The sequence below is a fragment of the Ammospiza nelsoni genome, chromosome 1 (genome assembly GCF_027579445.1).
Source record: "Ammospiza nelsoni isolate bAmmNel1 chromosome 1, bAmmNel1.pri, whole genome shotgun sequence".
In the NCBI taxonomy this organism is placed as follows: Eukaryota; Metazoa; Chordata; class Aves; order Passeriformes; family Passerellidae; genus Ammospiza; species Ammospiza nelsoni.
The window spans coordinates 38,913,662-38,933,501 of NC_080633.1; the positions used below are offsets into that span (position 1 = coordinate 38,913,662).

General features: G+C 38.4%; 1 protein-coding gene across 4 annotated transcripts in view; it reads left to right on the plus strand.

The window, feature by feature from the left end:
- The window catches only part of LOC132073561 (ubiquitin-conjugating enzyme E2 E2), a 201,862-nt gene extending 183,286 nt beyond the window's left edge, over positions 1-18,576 (plus strand). For all 4 annotated transcript variants that reach the window (XM_059472672.1, XM_059472687.1, XM_059472662.1 and 1 more), the window contains exon 6: positions 17,777-18,576. In XM_059472672.1, coding sequence (XP_059328655.1) covers positions 17,777-17,874 — 98 coding nt within the window. In that variant the 3' untranslated portion in view covers positions 17,875-18,576. The remainder of the gene's footprint in view (positions 1-17,776) is intronic.
- Positions 18,577-19,840: the final 1,264 nt, after the last annotated feature.

Genomic DNA, 19,840 nt, shown 5'->3' on the forward strand with positions numbered 1-19,840 from the left:
GGTGTACTAAGAACCATCCTCTTCCCTTGTTGTCTTTATTTGATGGACACTACCAGACATGTGTCTATGAGCCTCCTTCTGTAAGAGAGGCTTTCTGTTCCCCTGCTCATCCTCACTGCACTCATCCCTCCTAAATGCTCCTGACTCTTGGAGTTCACTGGGGCATAAGGCACAGCTAGGCAGACTAACCTGCTCATCATCACCGTCATCCAGGTGGAAATATTTACTGCTCCCTGTTGGATGTGCCTATCTCACTTGGCAGCCCCACTGAAGGTTATTTCTGTCTTAGCCCTGTCATTTTCACTGTTTGTCTGCTTTTACCCAATTGAGTGAAATGGTGGAGAAAGGAAAAAAGAGGAAAAAGAAAGAGGAAAAAGGAGAAAAAAAAAAGAAAGGAAGAGCAGAAGAAAGAAAAGGCTTTTGCTAGAAAGGATGAAACCTCTGCATTAACCTCTGGCAAAGGATGTGCTCAAAAACCTGCCTGCAGTACCCACTTCACTGGGGTCAGCACTAGTCGAGTTGGTTGCTCTGCTCTCAGATGCTTCAGTGACATATTATCAGTGTAAAGATGCTTGTCTGGTCACCTTTTAAACTCACCAGAAAGTGTGAGGCAGTTTGTTTAGTGTTACCTGTGAAGTTTGCTGTGAACGTAGTTTGAAGCATGCATATCCTCACAATAAGTGTACTTGGGAGAGTAAATGAGTAGCACTGCATTACTTTGGACAAGTAGCACTACATTACTTCAGTGTGAGACCCATCAATTTTTATAGTAGTTACAGTTTCACAGCACATCTGAAAAGTAGACTATTTATGTTAAAAAACTCTGCAATGTACATTGTGGCTTTCAAATATATTGTACCCTGGTTACAAGTAGATGTGCTGTTTTTTTACAAGTACTGCCATGAATCATGAATTTACTGGGTGGTTTCATACTTTGTTAACCCACATGAAGTAATGTGGCTGTGCATTTTAATGACTTACATTTATCTCAGCATAGATAAGCAAAGTCAAAGATCCTAAGGTTATGGGGATCTTTATGTGTCTCACTAAGGGACACAAGACATGCTTTTAAGTTTTATTCATATGAGTCATCCTTACATTTTGCCTTTATCTTCTTGGTTTTTATCGCAGTGTAGGTATAACAGGCAATTTTGGATAACATGCTGTTGTTCTTTTTCTGTGGCAATTACAAGTTATCCATGTAGTTTGGCATGATTTAGGTCTGCTAAAAGACATTAACACCCTTACATACACCTGCATGAAGGTTCTGGTATTTAAGAAAATTTGGAGGTGGGATTCAGTTATTACATTATTCTTTTTCCTTTTTTTCTTTTTTTTTTTTTCTTTTTTTTATTCCCTTTATCATTTTCCTAAGGGTGTGCAAGGTTCTGTACTCTTGTTGCTGAGGGTATAAAATCCCAGTTCTGTCATCTTTTGCAGAAAAGGATTCAATAGTGTAATTTAATGCATATCTTTGATCCTCAATGGGATCTAAAACAGCACTTTGGAGAGTGATTTTTCAACATAATCTTAAAAGCCCTAAAAGCCTGAATGGTATTTGCCCTGCTACAAAGCTGCTGGAATTGCTGCTGTTACCAGAACCTCTGCAGAACACGAGTAGGTGGGGAGATTTAAGTCAGACAACGTGCAAGGGAGGGAACTGAATTAGGGCTTTCTCAGCCCATTTCCCTTTCAGACAGCAGTATACATTCTTGGAGGGAAGTTGGTGTCCTGCTGCAATGCCACCGCCCTGTCCCAAGGCAGGTTTGCCTTCAGCAGCCATCCCAAATCCAGCTGTTGGAATTGCTCCAGACAGGGTTCCTATCTCCAAGTGCAACATGGATAGATCTGCTGTCTAGAAAGCTTTGAGCACCTCCACATTTTGAGTTTGTGTTGCTGTTTGGGAAACTTGAGCTTCATCTGAATATTTGTTCATAGCAATTCCACAATCTCTACAAATTTGCAAAAGGTATTGACAGAAATACCTGGATGCCCAATATACAATGCCCATGGAACTGTCTTCTGCACACCCCAGACAAAGGGGAGTAGGTTCACTTACACCCTCTCAGGAAAATGCATCTCCCACCAGGAGTTGGAGTGGGGCTGCCAGGCTTTGGTGCCCACTGACACACTCCACACTCCTGACACTGCTTTGGGCTGATCATCTCTGGCACAGGGGCACCAAGAGCCAGAACTGCCACAGCCACTTAAAAACCAAGCGCATATCAATGCATCAGGTTCCACAGGAATAGCTCTGCTTCTTCAGCCAGCAAAGCCCCAGCCATACCGGCGTGCATTTTAATACACTAATAGATGTCCACTGTATCAATAAAAAAGATCTATTTTCAGAATTACTGTGATACTTGAAAACACTTGCCCATCCAAAAAAAAAAAAGTTTTAAATAAATCCAAGGCAGCTTAATAAAGGAAAATGTAACATAGCTGTGATAATAAAATCTGTTCCATGCTGGAGCATTTGGCTTTGAGTGGGAATTTGGCTGACTTGTGGTCACAGCTCTGCTATTTGGCTTCCATGTTCCAACTTTAAAATAGCTACCCAGCCCTAGGTAATGAAGAGCAGGTCTGTGCTCCTCACCACTCAGCAGCCTGGATGTATCTTCATTTCTCTCCCTTATTCCATATATCTCAATCTAGCAGGAAGCATGTACCCTGTTCCTCCTCATCTGGTGCTTCCCCATGGCAGAGGCTGCTTTCTGTCAGTGCTGCTTCACATCAGGTGTTCCTTCTGCAATTTTTTTAGACTTCCCAATTATCATTCCTTCTTTTCCCCTCACCCCCAGTTGTGAAGTGAATTTAGAAACTCTGGATGACAGCAAGTTCAAGGGATGAGCCACTTCTCATTCTCCTCATTCTTGTAATTTTTTTCTTAAAGACATAATCTGCATGTTTTGCTACTATCAGAAACTGCTTCAGAATCCAATCTGAATTTTTTTCTTTTTCATTTAACATCTTATCAGCTTTGTTCAGTTTATCAAAAAGGGCTCTTGGACTTTCCTCTGCCCAAGTACATGCTGTTGTGGTTCTAGTGAAAATTTGTTTCCTTTTTGAACATATATAGAAGACAGGAAAACTATAACTACTCCTTATAAATGCTCATTCTTTAACAATCCATATTTGAGTAGATTTGTCAAATGTGATGAATATTCTGGAAAATGACTGAAATACTTTTAAGTTGGTAAAACAGTATTAATTTGTCCCATTTTATGAGGCTGGCTAAGCCCTGCTACTTTGATTCTTTCCTGGCACCCACAGGCTACCAGGTGCAATGTCACAACACAGTACTATCAGACATACAACAAAACAATCTAATTTTCCCATATATCCTTTTTGTAAGCAGCAGAGGGTCATGTAAACAATGAAATTGCTCTGTTGTCTGAGATTATTTATATTCTTTAGCTTGGAGCTGTTTTTTTCCCTTTTCTTCAGAGTTTGTATACTGTACTCTGTCAGGAAGTGGGCAGGTTTCTGGGCTGTTTCAGCACAAGGGAAAATGCTTTCCTTGTATCTGAAGCAGGAAAATACTCTATGCCATGTCACTCAAGCATGGCAACAAGTAACGCAGAGTAAATGAAAGTTACAGCAGCCAGGAGTCAGTTCAGGGAGTAATGGTTTTTGGGTTGTTCTGAGTTGCAACACAACCTGCCTGTTCCCTGTTACATTTCTGACATGGGTTGTCTCCAGATGAGCTGAGCTCACTCAGGAGGCTCTGGCTCAGCAAAGACAAAGTGCAGTGTGGGGTTGCTCTGGTGCCTCGGTGCTGCTGGATGGGGAGCAGAGCAAATGGGAGTTTGGCATAAAGACCATCCTAAGAAGTTGCCCTAAGGGAGCATGAAAGAAAAATGCAGCATGAAACTGATGGGGTTTGTTCTTCTCTCAGTGAGTGCAGAATGACTTTGTCAAAGGTGGGGTGGTCTTGAGAAAAACATGAGCAAAGAGATCCCATCAACTGTGACAAAGTTCTTTTGGCAAGTACTTGTGTATCTATAAATACTGTATGTTCCCCTCCCTGTTCTGCAGAACCTGCTACATAGGTAAATTTACATATTTGGACTGATCATATCACAGAATCTAGAGCTGATTTTTACAGATTTGTGGTAGCTCATCAGTGCTTTCTCTTTCTATTCCGTTTAAAAGATACTGTGCTACACCACTTATGTTGTAGTGTGCACACAATACTAACTTCTATTCTATAGTTTGAATCACCTACAGCTTCTCATATTCTGAGCCGAGCACACAGTACCAATATGTTAAAGGCATTTAGGCACCTAAAGCTGCTGGCTGACAGCTGGTAGGGTTTTCAGTACTTCCCATGGGATTTACACATCTGAAGTCTCACTAGGAGCCTCTCAGCACTGCCAGGAAGAGACTTGCTATACATCTGGTCTTTAAATATTTGCAGACACATACACCTATATATCTTCAACTCTGTGGACATGATCTATAAACATGGTATTAAACAGATGTAAATGCAAGAAATGCAACAGCACGTTATGAAAATTGCATATAGATATGCATTGAAATAGAATTCATTTCCTTTGCCATGAAAAGCTGATGAAACTGTTACAAGATTTGTTCTTATCAGTTGACTAAGTCCCCTCAACATGAACTCATAACTGTGGGGATTATTATAACAGCAGGGAAAACATTTGTGAACTGTCATCCCTTTAGTAGTTCTCAGGAAAATATGTCTTGGAATATCTCCTAATTATGTGTGCAGGGGGAGGAGGCTTGGATCAGGATTACTATTGATGTTGGCCTAAATCATTGCTCTTTTCAGTTGCACTTTGACAACACCTTATTGGTAGAAGACCATTATTTGTGAGCATAGAGGCTTTTAGTGTGTTTAGATTTAGGCTATTCAAAGCTCACAAGATTTCATTAAAAAGATTAACGCAACTATAGAAATAAGATTGTTTGGAAATACTTTGTTTTAAACCCCCCATTATGGTTTCAGAAGTCTACAGTCTGTTTAAATAATTTTTTTTGTGAAAAGTGTCTGGAAATATTTACATGAGAAAATTGGTAGGTTTATGTAATTTAGAAAGCGAATGGTAGCGATTAGTTTTAAAAATAAAATCTGGATTTTGTGGTATCCAAGGCATGATGCAGTCATTAGCTATAGCTCCAGATGCCAGTCACAGACACACTTACCCCGTTTCTTTTTTTTTTTTTTTAATGTATCTGGAGCTCTGCAAAGAATAATGAGTAGAAGGAGTACAGTCCCTCTCTACCAGAAGACCAGTGCTACTCACTGGGTCAGGTACATTGCCTGCAGCTGCTCATCCCTCAGTGGTTCGGAGACAAGTGTAAAAATCCCTCAAAGCACTTTACTCACACAGTAACACACAGGAGAGGAAATTCCCTCTTAGCCACAGCTAACAGATTATGTGCTGAAGCATGACCTTCATGCTTTTACAATGGTAGCACAGGTGCTGCGTGGCCACCAAGTTTCCAATTATATTTGAGTTTCCTAAATCACCTTCTAGTATTCCTGCACTTTACTTTTTGTGTGTGCTTAACAATTTGATGTATGAAGCTTCTCCTTCTTTTAACTTTTGCTAAATGTGTGTGGGGTTTTGTTTGTGTTCCTTTCTTGCCATGGAAAAGATAAACAAGACCATTTTTTTTTCTTTTTTTAATCTTCTTTACCAAATTACCTGTCACATCTTATTTTGTGGATTTTCTCCATCTCGAAGAAATCACCTTGGATTTCAACCATTCCTTAAATGGAAAAGCTTTGACCATGCTGTTAATGATTTCTTGTCCTTTTCAATAATGTTTCTGCTCCTAATTGTTTTTGTTTAAGGAGATGTGAGAAAAATTGAACTTCAGACATAATAATACCTAACCATCAGTTTATTAAATGTCATCTGATTAAATCAGAGATTGACTAAAATCCAAATCAGTGAAGAGGCTTTGTACATCTGTGACTAGAAATAAATGTAAAGGGATGTAACTGGCACTCATAAGAAAAAAGAGTCTTGTCACAACACTTAACTGTTCCTCATTTCTATTATTCCTCAGAAAGGGTTTCTAGAACATCTAAAATATGGTCTTATCACAAAATGGAAGTAAAGCTGGAAAAATATACACCTCACTTTTGGGTTTGGTTTTTTTCACATGAAACTTATAAAAGCTATAAGATAAATATACATACTGGGCTTTTAAAAGTTGGTTGATTTCTGCTCAAGAAGTTTCTGCACAGAATTTTTTTAAGCTTAGGCTCAACCATCATTAAATTAAACATCCTTGGGAAAATGCATGAGTGATGGATGCTACAAATACAAAAGGTTACAATTCATTTCCTTTCCAATAAACATGTGTAATTTAAAATACTACCAGTGGAGGTTTCCTATGCCCATTAGCTCAGAGAGAAGACAGGTACTCTAGAGCATATGTATAATAAATCTCTCTGTGACCCAAGACCAAAATAAGTCACAAACATTAAATGTTTAACAATGTGAAGTATTTAAATAAAGCTCTTTGTTATTTCTCATATATAAAATACAGATTTCTAGCTTAATTTCAATGAGTTCCAAGGTAAAAAGTAAACTGCCTTTTAAAATAGACTCTAATATTTTACAGTCATTAAATATTTTTTTCTATGTTTCATGCAGGTTTTGTCTGCCAATACACACATGTCTTTAATCACATTGGAATCTTTTTTTTTTTTTTTTATGAAGTAGATACATCACTTGCAGGCTTAACCCATTCTACTGAATATATTTTTATCACTAATATAACTGTATATATTTAAAGGAAAATTACATAAAACTAGAAAATCAATAAATTTAGACATCACATTCTAATTTTACAATACTTTAATCTAATATTCATTATTCCCAGTCAGTAAAAATAGCTCAAATCTCAGATGGAGTAAACTGGCATCAGTCCTGCTGAGCTTTTATACTCCAGATTTTTCATTTAGACTTTGTTCCATTTTTCTAAGTGGGGGTTTGTTTTGCGTGTTTGTTGATTTTCTTTTTCCCTGTGTACCTTTTTTAATGTGAAGGCAAGGACAGATTTTCAAATTTCTTGCCATACATTTCCGATTGCCTAAGAACCACCCTCAGGACCCTAATTACCACAACTATTTTTAAGACTGATTTTTCCTGTTCCTAAAATACAATTATTTTTGTTTCACCATAGAAATCACACTGCTTCACATTTTTTAAGCTCCTGAAAGGAAGCCTGCTACATTTGGCTAACAGATTCTCAATAAGAATGTAGAGTCAGTCCTGAAAAGCAAAATTTATAAGCCTGGATATGTTAGCTATTAAATCATTTAGTCTCTCACTTTCTTGCATAAGATTTCAGAAATTAGTATTCCTGAGTCATTCAGATCCTACCTTCAGAGATGATTTACACTGCTGCAAGACATGTCTCTCATATTTTGCATGGCTAATTTTCTACTTTATTCAGCAGGGGAGGAGGAGACGGTTGTTTGTTTTTTACAGTTTTGCAGATCTATCAAAGGCAACAAATAAAGCAAATTATATGCAGTGTGGGTTTCAGAATCCCTATTTTCCCAGCAAATTAAGTTCAGGTGCGTTAGTTGGAGTTGTAGACAGCTACTTAAATAGCAAAATATATGATGCAATTGTCCCAAATTTAAGGATGGGCTGTACTGTAAGATTTCATATTCATGTGGGATTCAGAAATAGAGCTTTGATTAGTAAATTGTTTGTAGAATTTTCCATCTGTACAAGGCTTAGAAAAACGCCCTTCTATGGAGTGGAGCATTTACAGCTCCAAGATGAATTTGATTTCAGAAAATTCTCTGGGGCTGGAATCCTCGTTGCTTGGGTTTTTATAATACTGATTAGATAAAGTGACTGTATAAAGTGGCATGAAAGTAGAACTTACTGTAAGACATAATATTATACTAGCAGAAGGAATTCCTTAATGACCTTCTGTGTCTTTTTCACCTCTATCTTGCTTAGCTTTTTTCCACGGCTCAGTCTCAGAACTCTTTATGCCAATGCCTGAAATCATTTTGCAAAGTGATTATCATTTAGTCAGGCATGCCACTGGAGTCAATGTGACCTCTCAGGTAGGAAAGATAAGATTTCCAAATAAAGTTATTTTAACTGTTACTGAACAAGAAATTATTGCTGTAAAATATCACAAATTCAATCTTTTTTCAGTGTTGCCATGTAACTTCGTTGCAACTAATCCAGGAGTAAAACTTGCCTACACGATGAGTGCTACTTATTTTGTTTAACCTGTTTTTTCCTTCTAGTCCTATTAGAGCCTGTTCATAATTAGGCATAATTATATTCATGTTCTGAAATTAATCTAGAAGTGGATAGTCCAGTTGGTTGCTAAAATGGGGTCATTTTTTCACTCATCTGCTGATTCCCCAGCCATTACCTATATGGATAGGGAATGGAGAGGCCTGACTGCTTTTTGTGTTGTTGGGTAACCGTAGGAGGTGTGCTCATGCAAGGCACACCTGAGTTCCTATTCCTGTTCCAATGGATGTTCAACCTGCCAAGGGATTTCAGGCCTTGGGCTATGAAACAGTTTCATTTAGTAGGCCTTTAGAAGGGATAAAAATCTTCACTAACCCCACCTTTTGTAAATAAAGGCCTCTTGTATTCTTTTGACATTTTTATGGGATTCTTAATAGCAGTTTTGGAATTAAATTTGACAAATTAATAATGAGGTTTGGATTTAAATTTGACAAATTAATGATGAGATTTAATCGGACAAGAAGGGGAAAATCAGATTAAACCAAAATAAGCAGCATTCATAGCACATATAGGCTTTTCTGTTTTCTAAGGATGAATTGCAATAAAAATATAAAGGGACAGATTCAGGTGCAGGATTCAGATGACTCCTGCATCTGACCTAAAATGGGTATGTTTAAGTAGAAGATTTTTTATATTGCTCACATTCAAACACTCTTCTAAGAGTGAAAATGGCTTTAGGACTCATTTTTCTCTCAGTGTCTAAATGCCTGCTACAGACCATGCAGTAGCACCTGCTCCCTTCCTGTCCTCTGGGAGTCCACATGGCAAGTGGATCCTAGCGGACCTCCTGGTTTTCTTGCAGAGCAATCTGCCTTTGGTACATGTGATTATAGGATATCCAACCCCTCACAAAGCGTGGTCACAGAGAATAGCTTTACCCTCAGTTGCTTAGGGGTTAAACTGTTTGCTCAGGATGTGTAAGACCCATAGGTCAATCCTTTGCCTGGAGGAGGTGATTAGTGGGAAATAAGGAGAGACAAATCCAGAGGAAAACTGGTTCTATTATTTTTAGACAGAAGAAATGCCAAACACACGAGCATTCCTACAGAATGCTATCCCTCCCTATCCCTAGCTATCCCTCTCTTAGTGAGTCTTCAGACACATGAAAAGAATCACATCCACAGTGCTTTTCTGAAAATACACTTATGACCCTATGGATAAAAGCCAGTTTAGTTATGGGTCTTAGCATTTTGGTTGCTTGACAACACGTTGAGATCCAAGGGCTGTGATTTTCTTATTATCCACTCAGAGCCATCTTCCACAAGGTAAATGCATATTGCTGTAACTTCTTCAAATTTTATCAAACCACATGCCATGTAATATCTTTCAAATTAAGTTCTACAGTTACTAACACCATTTTATTAATTTTTTTTCTAATAGCAACAACTGCTTCCCAATTGAGTAAGTTATTATAAGCAGACACATTGCTAATGTATCTGTGCTTTTAATATTGAGACGCATCCAAGCATCAAAGTGAAGTGTGTTATTTTAGAATTTTAATTGTTCCAGCATACTGGCACATCTAATAGGTGCATGTTCTTCCTTAATTAAAGACAACTCTTCAAGATCAGTACACTGTGCCTCGCTGATCCATGATTGCCTCAGCTAACTCCCAGTCAGCCAGTAAAGTTTATAGAAATCCTGCTAAAAACTGAAGACTGAAAAAAAATCTTTCTCTTTAAACAAGAATGATTTCCCTTGGCAAGATACAGAGATGAATCACTGCCAACACTTTCCTTTAAGAGCTGCGTTAATAAAATTGGGCCAGATAATACTCCTCATTTCTGAAACATCTTTTTCTTAGGCAGCCTCATATTTCACACAGGTCTGTGGTAGGTAGCCTGACAGCAATCAAACACAAGTCTAGAGAGAGGAATTAATTTCTCCCTCCATGCTTACAAAATGGGTATTTTAGTAAACTGATGTTTCCTAGCCTAGATTTGCAGAGCTCTTTTATTTTTGAAGATAGGTAACATTTTTTTCTCCAGACAGCAGTTTGGACATTGTAATCAAGTCACGTATGCCTTAATATTTGTGTAACTGCAGTCATTGTGCAAACTTAACAGAAGTCAAATGCATTTCTGGCAATTCTACAGAGCTCAAAACTTAGAGTCAAGTCATGGGTGGCAGCCTTTTATGTGACATACATCTGTACAGCCACACTTATGAAGGTATCTAGATACCTTGCCTGGGTGATGGAAAAGCTTTAGTCCAGCTTCACAGTTGGGAAGCTAAGGCACCACTGTAAGAACACTTAACTTTCTTTCTATATATATTAGAATGTTTCTATTGAATGTTGAGAAGTGAGCAGACAAATCTGTAAAACTAGTTTCTGAAATGAGAATAATATAATGAGACTTCATTATATGTCATATTATATGGTTTCTACTTTGAACTGTAATTTCTAAAATTGATATTAGCTTCACTGACTTTTTCCTAGTAGACATTTGATCTTTCTAGAATGTGCTCCTTTCTCCTCTAGTGATGACCATTTTTTATTTTTACTGAAAAAACTAATTCTATTTGTTCTCTTTTTGTAATACAGTGTTCATTGATCACTTTATCATTCTTCTGTATTGCTTTCAACGAGCCCCGCAGACGGTTAAATACGTTCTATGTGGACAGTTGAAATTGTGATTTTGTGAAAGTCAGGAATAAATTGTAGTGCAGCTTGTAGGCTGTGTAAAGCAATTCAGAGCCCTGGTACCCCCCTTTGTTCTGCCCTGAATCACGCTGTTGTTCCAGTTCGTGCGCGTGTGTTGATCAGGCTCCCGACCGCGAGCTCGTTTTATTGCTCCACAAACAGGGATTAGCGCTGCCGTGCTCCTTTTCACTCGTGCCCTGGGTTTCAGCGCTCTTCTCAAAGGTGAAAGGTTAGTGGAGTAATTCAGTGGGCCACTTCACCTGTCTCTGCCCCCAGAGAATTACTTAGTCTGTGCATTATTATTAATGACAGCAAAAGAGAGCAGCGCTGCTGCTCTAAGATCACTGAAGGATGCTGTGATGCCTTTCAGATATTTCATTTTCTACATCAAGACTCACAGTATCCTTGACATGGTCTTCTAGGAGTTCACTGAGTTTGAAACAGGTGATATGTGGCTAACTGTGAAAACTTCCCGAGGCAAAACGACACAATAAATAAAATTACTCACAAACAATTCATCTTCTCTTAATCCCTTCCTCTTGGAGTACTAAATTGTTCTGTGACATATTTGGTATAGCATGCCTCACACTGCCTTTGCAGTTTTCACTGACTAGTCTTTTTATAACACTAACCTGGACACCACTGAAAACACCGCAAGAAAGTATAATTACATATTAAATAATTTTTAAATTCAGGGTCGTTTTGGTGTGAATCAAACTCTCACCATTTGCTGTTAAGAAAACTGGTGTTTCGCTGACGTGTTAGAATAAGACCTTTCTGTGCTTGTCCCAGTCCTAAATTTAATTTTTTTATTTTCTTTTTTAGTTTCCCTTTTGGGTCTTAAAGATTGGTACAATATTAAAACCAACAAAATTGGACTCAGAAGTCTTGGCTTTCGCTGCAAACCAATATAGGAATATATTCTGTCCTGCACTGCTATTTGCAAGGAAAGCACTAAACAAAATGTAGCTACTGAAAATATGCACTTTTATTCTGGGGAGGTTTGGTTTTGGGGTAACCAATCCTGCCTGTACTGATGTACAAAGATAACTCCAATGCAGGTATCCTGTAGATAACATAGAGAGCACATCGACTTTTCCTTTAAAAAAAGAGCTCAAGCACTCCACATTTTTTTCATTGAAAAATAAATACAGCATAATATCTGGTAAGAGAGGCTGTCCTAAAAGAAAGAAACAAAAAAAAGTAGTATTCCCTAAACAAAAAACTTCTAAATGTGTACCTGAAGTTAAAATAACTAGAAAATTACTTGTTTCATGTCACACATCCTGCCCAAAGAATAGGAAATGTTTAATTTTTGCTGACTGCTGTTTCAGTGCAGGTAGATCTGCAGAGCCTCTCAACAGGGTGCTCTCACGCCTGTGAGCATGGAGTCATTTAGTTCAGGAGAAGGAATATGACCTTTCAAATTACATCTAACCTTTGGAAATTCTTCCACATTAATTCTGTTCTTCAACTGGAGTCCAACTCTTTACAGCCTGATACAGAGCTGAATCCAAACCTGGACCAAGAAAAAAAGTACATTATGAATATTTGGCTGAAGAAACTGTGAGATTTTTATAGGGCTGTGGGTTTTTTAGATTTTAAGGTATTCCAGAAATCTTCAGAGAACCCACTTGTGGTGATGTAATAACTGGCTCCATCAGCTGTTCTCTATTAAAACAGCAAAATACTGCAATGGAAATAAAATTCTACTTTATAAAAGCTCATAAAAATATATAAAATGCATACAAACACCATAATGTACGTTTAAAGTCTAAATGTGTGTCTCTTTAACCATGTTGGCATTACTGATTGGAATTTCATTGCATATTGTGTGGTTGATAGGGAAGGCACACTGAAATCAAGCTGTTAAACACACCATCTCTGTTTTTTATTTCACTAGAGTATGTTTGCTGTATTTTTAAAAGAGCATTGCAAAGCCCAGGAGATGAATTCTGCTCTGAAATTGCTATTTGCTGACATAGAAATAGCTGTAAAAATACAAGCTGAGAAAAATACAGTGTAGCAATATATTTTCATTTATTTGGGGGGAAAGTAGTTTTTAAGGAAGAATTATAGTCTGCCTTCTGAATGATAAAGCAGTTTAACTAGCATTAAACACAGCTGAAATTTTGTAATGACCCAACCTCAGCTCATCCAAATCCCCAATAGCATTAACTCCCTAGAATTGAACTGTAAATTTGATTAGCCTTACAATAGACATGAGACACAAATGTTCTTCCTTATACAGTCATATTCAGTGGCTGCAAAAGAAGATGACAAGGTATTGTGGAGCAGTGCATCCAACCTTTTTAAGCTCGGGACAAGCTCCAGCTCACCCAGCTTTCAAAATCACATTAATACAGGGCAATTTCATGAATTCTAATATAACATGAGGATTACATATGGTGAGGTGAGGAGGGATTTAGCAGCTGCAGTCTTCCTGTAAATCATCCAGAAGATTTTTTTCATAGTCTAGTTCTTTAGATTGACATTTTCCTTGTAAACTACATTGCTGAACCATAGCTTCTGTCCTTGCCTGTATAATATGGTGCCTTTTTTATACGTTTTCCTTACTCATTTTCCTTACTCCTTCTCTGATGTGAAATTTGATCCTGTAATTCCTAGTGTGTTAATATTTTGCATGGAGTTAATCACAGTACAGGATAAAAAATTTCCTTCACACAAGTTAAAGGTCATGGGGGCATCCTAGGGTGGGGTTTTAGAAGAAATAGTAAATTACAAGGCCTAAAGATTTCTGGGCCCAGAGTTGCAGCAGGTCCTCCAGGCTGGCACAGCCACCAGCACCCCAAAGGCTGGGAAGTCCATTCCTGCCCACAGAGGGTGCACATCCCAGCCCTCAAGCCAGCCACCACACATCTGGTGATCTCCTGCCAGGCCATGAGTTGCATAGATATGCTTTTTTATTTATTTATTGTAGGCTTATTTTAATTTCTTTCACAAGATTGTTTCAGCAACACATTCCTGGCATAGCTTTATACTCCTATCCCCTGGTAATTGTTGTCATTTGGACACAGTCCTGTTTAGAGTAAAATTCTGAAATCAACCCTGATTCATTGATGAATCATGCTACTTCTTTAAGGAAAAAAACCATTAAAAACTATAGCAGTTGACTAGTTATAGAAACAAATGTCTAGCATCAAGATTAAAACCACAGATATATACAAATGGAAAATAAGAAAGCTTTCTGGTAGTGGGAAATGGAAACAAAAGAAAAATGTTGTTATGAATTTTGAGATCCAATTTTCCTTTTCATCTCCTAATTAGATAGTTTATGCTGTGGTTGTTTTATAAATACATATTTGGCCCTACTAATGGATATTTCACAATAACCCTTAAGCAGTGCAGCCCAGCTGAGCACCAGGTGGTGCTCAGCCATGTGCTTCATAGCATAGTGGGGTAAATGGGGACCATTGTTTCTTCCTCATACTTGATATTTTGTAGGATTTCTTCCTCATACTTGATATTTTGTAAGACTTGGGCACTATAGCAAAGGCTTGTTCATGTTGGGAGTTAAATCTTTTAATTGTTTTAATTAAGATGCTTCAATTTATCTTGTAATCTCGATGTTGTTCCCATCATGGCGAATTACGCAGCAGTGGTGACTCGTGACTCATGAAGTGTTGAGAGATATGTGTCCTCATACCTGCTGGCTGGAGCTGCCCACACAGCTGCAGGGAGAGACCAATGGCATTTCTGGAGCTCACACACTGTCTTTGCATCCTGTGGCACAAATGCAGCTTCAAATTGGCCGCTGCGCCCCTGCTTGGGTGGCTCTGGTCTGAAGTTTACATTTCCCTCCTCGCCAGCTGTCCTGGCTTCCCAAACAAAGGAGTTGTGCCTCCTGATGGCTTTATGGCTTCACAGCAACTGCTAAAATAAGCCAGTTCTTCAAGCACCTATTAAAGTGCCCTTTTTTAAGCCCTCATACATATTTACATGTGACACAGCTCCAGACCCTCTGACAGAGATGTGAAATAGCTGAGCCTTGCTGTCAATAACTATTTTTCTATTCCTGAAATAAATTCCTTGCTCTCAAATGAACAAGTGTCTTTCCCAAACTGTGGGTTTGGTTTTTTTATTCAATATTGTTATAACCAACAAGATACACAGCCAAACTGAAAAAAACCAATGTCATTGCTGTAATTACTGAAAGTACCTTTTAGTAGTGTTCGCTTTGCAGCTGGCTGGGTGCAGCTGGTCCTGCTCATGCTACAGGAAGCAAGGACTTCTCTTTGCTTCCAAGTCCTGCTTCACTGGCTTGGGGGAAGCACCTGAGATGATTGATAGTTGATTCTCAGGTCACTCAGCAGGAATTTACACACCCACAACCAAAGCTTTGTAGACCTCAGACATATTAGAGGCCGTCACCTCCACTCTTTCAGCTGCCAAACAAAACACTGCAGAGACAAAGGCTTGAACACATGGATAAATAAACAGCCCAGTTCTTTACATTCCTCGACTTGAACACATTTCCACACCTTACCAAGAATGCCTCTCACTGATTCTCTCACCCCAAAGGAAAGGCGACACTGTCCCATGCTGGAAGGAGATTGGGGGAAGAGCCTGTACCTTCCCAAGCCTTGTAAAGATGTATGGTTTTGAAATACTTTCTTGCTCCTAAAAGGAGATATAGAAGAAACCCCACACTAGGAAACCAGACATTCTAATTATCATCAAGGTTTGGGGATGATGATGTGCTCCTCAGTAGCCTTGCAGTATATCAAGGAAATCAATTTACAGCTCCCAATGTGAAATTCATGCTTTCACAGAAACATTCATCCTGCACATGAAAAACCTTCCAGATTTGAACTAGATAAACCTTTACTACAGCACATCACTGTTCACTGACTCATACAAGGTTTTATAAAGATCTCAGAGGCATCACTTTGAATATACACTAAACCTCGATAAGAGCTTGCCACATTCCAGATGGTAATGCTGAGATATTCCTGCAACCCTTCCCAGCCAGATGCCTCAGAGGCCAAACCCCACCTTCCCCTACAAGCATGAAAACCAGGATATGCCTCAAATTTTGCTTCAAAGATTCCTTTCAAGTTCAACCTTTAGTCTCCATTTCTCCACAAGCCTGTGGAAGTGTTTCTTTGCACAGGAACCTTGCGTCCGAGGAGGATGTGGGAATTTTCAGCAGTGCTCTCACACTCATGCCCAAGCTGCTATTACACTATGACAAGGTTTCACTGTTGCTACTTAGGGAAGTCTTTTTCAAAGAGAAATATTGCCCTTTCCTATAGCTCAGGTTCCCCATTTACCCTGCAGTGCTTCTCAAACCTCATTCCAGCCACAAATAACTTTTTGCTACTTAAGAGCCTGTAGACTGTTAACCTCCTGTTTGCACAGGACAAAATCCCTCAGATAATCCCCTATACAGTTACTCTTCCTGGCTGTGGAGTTAAAGGTGATATACCTTCCAGTCTACAACTTTTAAATTTTATCTTAGATCAGATACACTTCTTTTACACACATGCATGTAAAAATAATCCAGTCCAGGCCTCAGTGACCTCCTCTGGATATATTAAGATATTAAAGGTAAGCACAGGCAGTAAAGTGCAGGACTGAGACTGCAGGGACTTAGTATACTGCAGTCACAGTGGTAACTTGTCTTGCTAATTTAGAAGGTACAAACTTAACATTCAAATTAGGGTCTTCCTGAAAGTGCGGGTTATGCGGGAAAGCAAAAGAATTTGTTTTAGTAGATAGTACTCACTAATATTCACTTATTACTCACTAATATTCGGTGAGATTGGCAGTCAGCCAATGAAGCAATTTTTGGCTAAGCCAACGTTTCCCCTATCACAAACTCTTATCATCAACAACCAAACAAAAAATCTCAGATTTCTCTGCTTGACAGATGGCCTGACATCTTGTCCCGGGAATTTCCGTGGTTAACAGTGCAAGCACCACACTCAGATTGCAACTGTACAGAGAAAGCCAATGCTCAGATTGTTCAGTGGCACCATCTTCAGACAACAGCAAAGCTGATTAATACCTGGCTTTCACAAGAAGTCATCTTCATCTGTCCTAAGTCAGGGAAAAGTGCCTCTGGACATGCATGGTACAATCTCAGAACGTTTACTGTCACAGCAGAAGTATCAAGTGCATGTGTTCCCCTCAAAAAAGGAGGGAAAATATAAATTTTGTTTTCTTAAAATGAGAAAAAAATTTTCCTGAAAAAGAAAGAAGTTGATGAAACACAGTCATTTGTGGGAATGTCCTGTCTTGGGTTGTTTTATTTAGGGGACTGATTGCTTTTGATTAATTATTTGTGAAGTAATTCATAGATCCAGACCATATCATGCAGCATTCTGGCCATAGGAATGCTTAGAAAGATCTCATAAATTAAATTTTAAAATCCCATTATTTGGAATTAACTTCTGTTGTTTTGAAAACAGTACTTGCTGCCCTAATTCCTTACATTTCTTTATGCTTTGAAACTAAAAGTATTTTAAAGAAAAAAAGCAACATTCAACCTGATAATAGAATTAGAGCTCATGCTCTTCTTAGGTGAGAATATGAATAGTTGTGTGAGTTCTAATACAATAAATAAATTGCATCACCTGAAGGTGAGTTTTAGCTCAAAACAAAATTATCAGAACATTTTTTTTGTGAGGTAGAACTTCAGAAAATTGTTTCAGTGATATGTTTACGAGACATGTATAGCTAATTGCCATCCATTTCACCTTCATCTCTTTCCTTCCCTGCTTTGAAAACAGGGCTGGTATATGTGGGCACCTTGTTGAACCTAAGAGAACTGAAGGAATGTGGATCTAAAAAGGGGCTGACGTGCATTTCACGGTTTGTGTTTCCTTTTCAGCGGACCCCCTGGTTGGAAGCATTGCCACTCAGTACATGACTAACAGAGCAGAGCACGACAGAATGGCCAGACAGTGGACCAAGCGATACGCCACATAGGAACCTCCTCTAGGATTTGCTGGACCTGTGCAAGCACATTCACTAAGTGCATCAATAGCCCTTCCCTTCATTCTTATTTTTTATTAAATCTTGAACCATTTTGTGGCAAAAGGTTGTCCTTACTTCCTTTTTTTTTTTTTTTTGTTTCATTTTTTGTTTATTTTTTATTTTTATTTGTTCTGGGTTTTTTTGTTCTGTTAACTTGAAAGTTGTTTCCCTCAAATGTAGACAGGGAATTTTGGTTATCAGTGCAAAGAATGTTGGATCTGTAATAGTATAGAGCTTTATCAGAAAGCTTTGTATTAATGTGTGGGGTTGGTTTTTTTTTTTTCTTTCATGTGGTTTTGGGGAAAACAAACAAATTCAGAATTATATCTCATTTCTACTTAAATGTAGTGTTTAGGGTTATTTTTTTGTACTGAAGTCTTTAATGGTGGGTGCATGCTACTGGGAACAAGTTTTGTATAAAAGCTTAAAATCAAGAATCACTGTGCATTACTAAGACTGTGTTTATCACTAGCCTTCTGTTTCCCACACAAAAGGCTATTGCATTGAATAAATTAATATGTATTTTGATTTACTTAAAAAACAAAAAAAAAAGTGCTTGTAAATTTCTTAGGGACCTGCCACTTTTGACTGTGGATCAGTTGATGTACACTTGTATTATTAAAGCACTCAATAAAACACTGTGGCTGATAAATGCACTTCTTGCAGGACGGTGCTTTTGCGTTTATGCAGCATAGGCTGCTTAGTCCTCACATCATACAACTGCAGGTTAAAAAACTATTTTTAGACCTAACTATTCACTTCTTCTCAGCAATGCATTTCTTAACTTAGAATTCTTCATTGTGTCTTTCTCCATATACAAACATCTTCCAAGTTCCAAGGCCTTTCTTTCATCCGTCTCTGCCCAGCCTTGCTCTTCAGAAGCCTCTTGCTGCATCTTTTACGCTGTGGCTTCACTATATCCATCTTGTTACATTTAAAATAGTTGGCAATAAAAATAGCCTTGCAGTGAAAGCAGAATATTGATGTTGATTTTATACAGCAGGCCTCATTTTGCCTTTCTCCAAGCTCTTTGACTGTAAAAGCAACTGTTATTTAAAAAAAATAAATGAAGGTTTTCGATGGGAAAATTGAGCCCACTGCACCAATCATTCCCAGCACATTCAATGATAAGGGTATTTCTATTCAGAATTGACCTTCAGGCTAATTTTAGATATGCAGCCATGGAGGGAAAACTTCTACTTGGCTAAGGAAATGTGTGAGTGTTGTGATTTAGAAAATATATACTGTGATGCTGATAGCTGAATGTTCTTTTGTTTCAAGGCCTATTGGAAAATCCCTGTCTCATATAATTAAATGTTACAGATGCTATATACAGTGCTTGCTTGCCCTCTCCCCTCTCTCCTTGCCTCTTATGTTTAAAGATAATCTTATCTTAAAGAAGATACATTACAGCAGGGTCGCTGTAAACAGAGAGGCAGGGAGACCAAATCCCATCACGCTCCAACCCAATTCAACCATCATGAAAACTAAAGCAGTCAAGGTGACACCACACGGTGTCTCTACACCCACCACTGCATTGCTCTGCATTTCCAGCCTCTTTTGTTTTTGTCTTGGTCATTTGCTAACAAACTGAGCAGACATTCAGCTTCAACTCACTCTGCTGGTGGGTTGCCCTCTGCGTGAAGAAAAGCTGAACATTGATGTAGCTGTAGATGGTCTATAACTACCACCCCAAGAACCATGGGGATCTCAAAGAAATAATCAGACTCTCTTGATCAAAGCAAACAGAGAGTCTTCTGCTGTCTGTAGAAGCCAAGTGTTTGCAAGCCCAGCCATGTAACATTTCAAGGCCAATGGGTCCTACCTAAATACAGACATGAAAGAACAATGACCTTTCAAAAACAAAGCAAAACACAAAACTCAGACTTCTCTGAACCAGAAGTTCTTACAGTTCAAA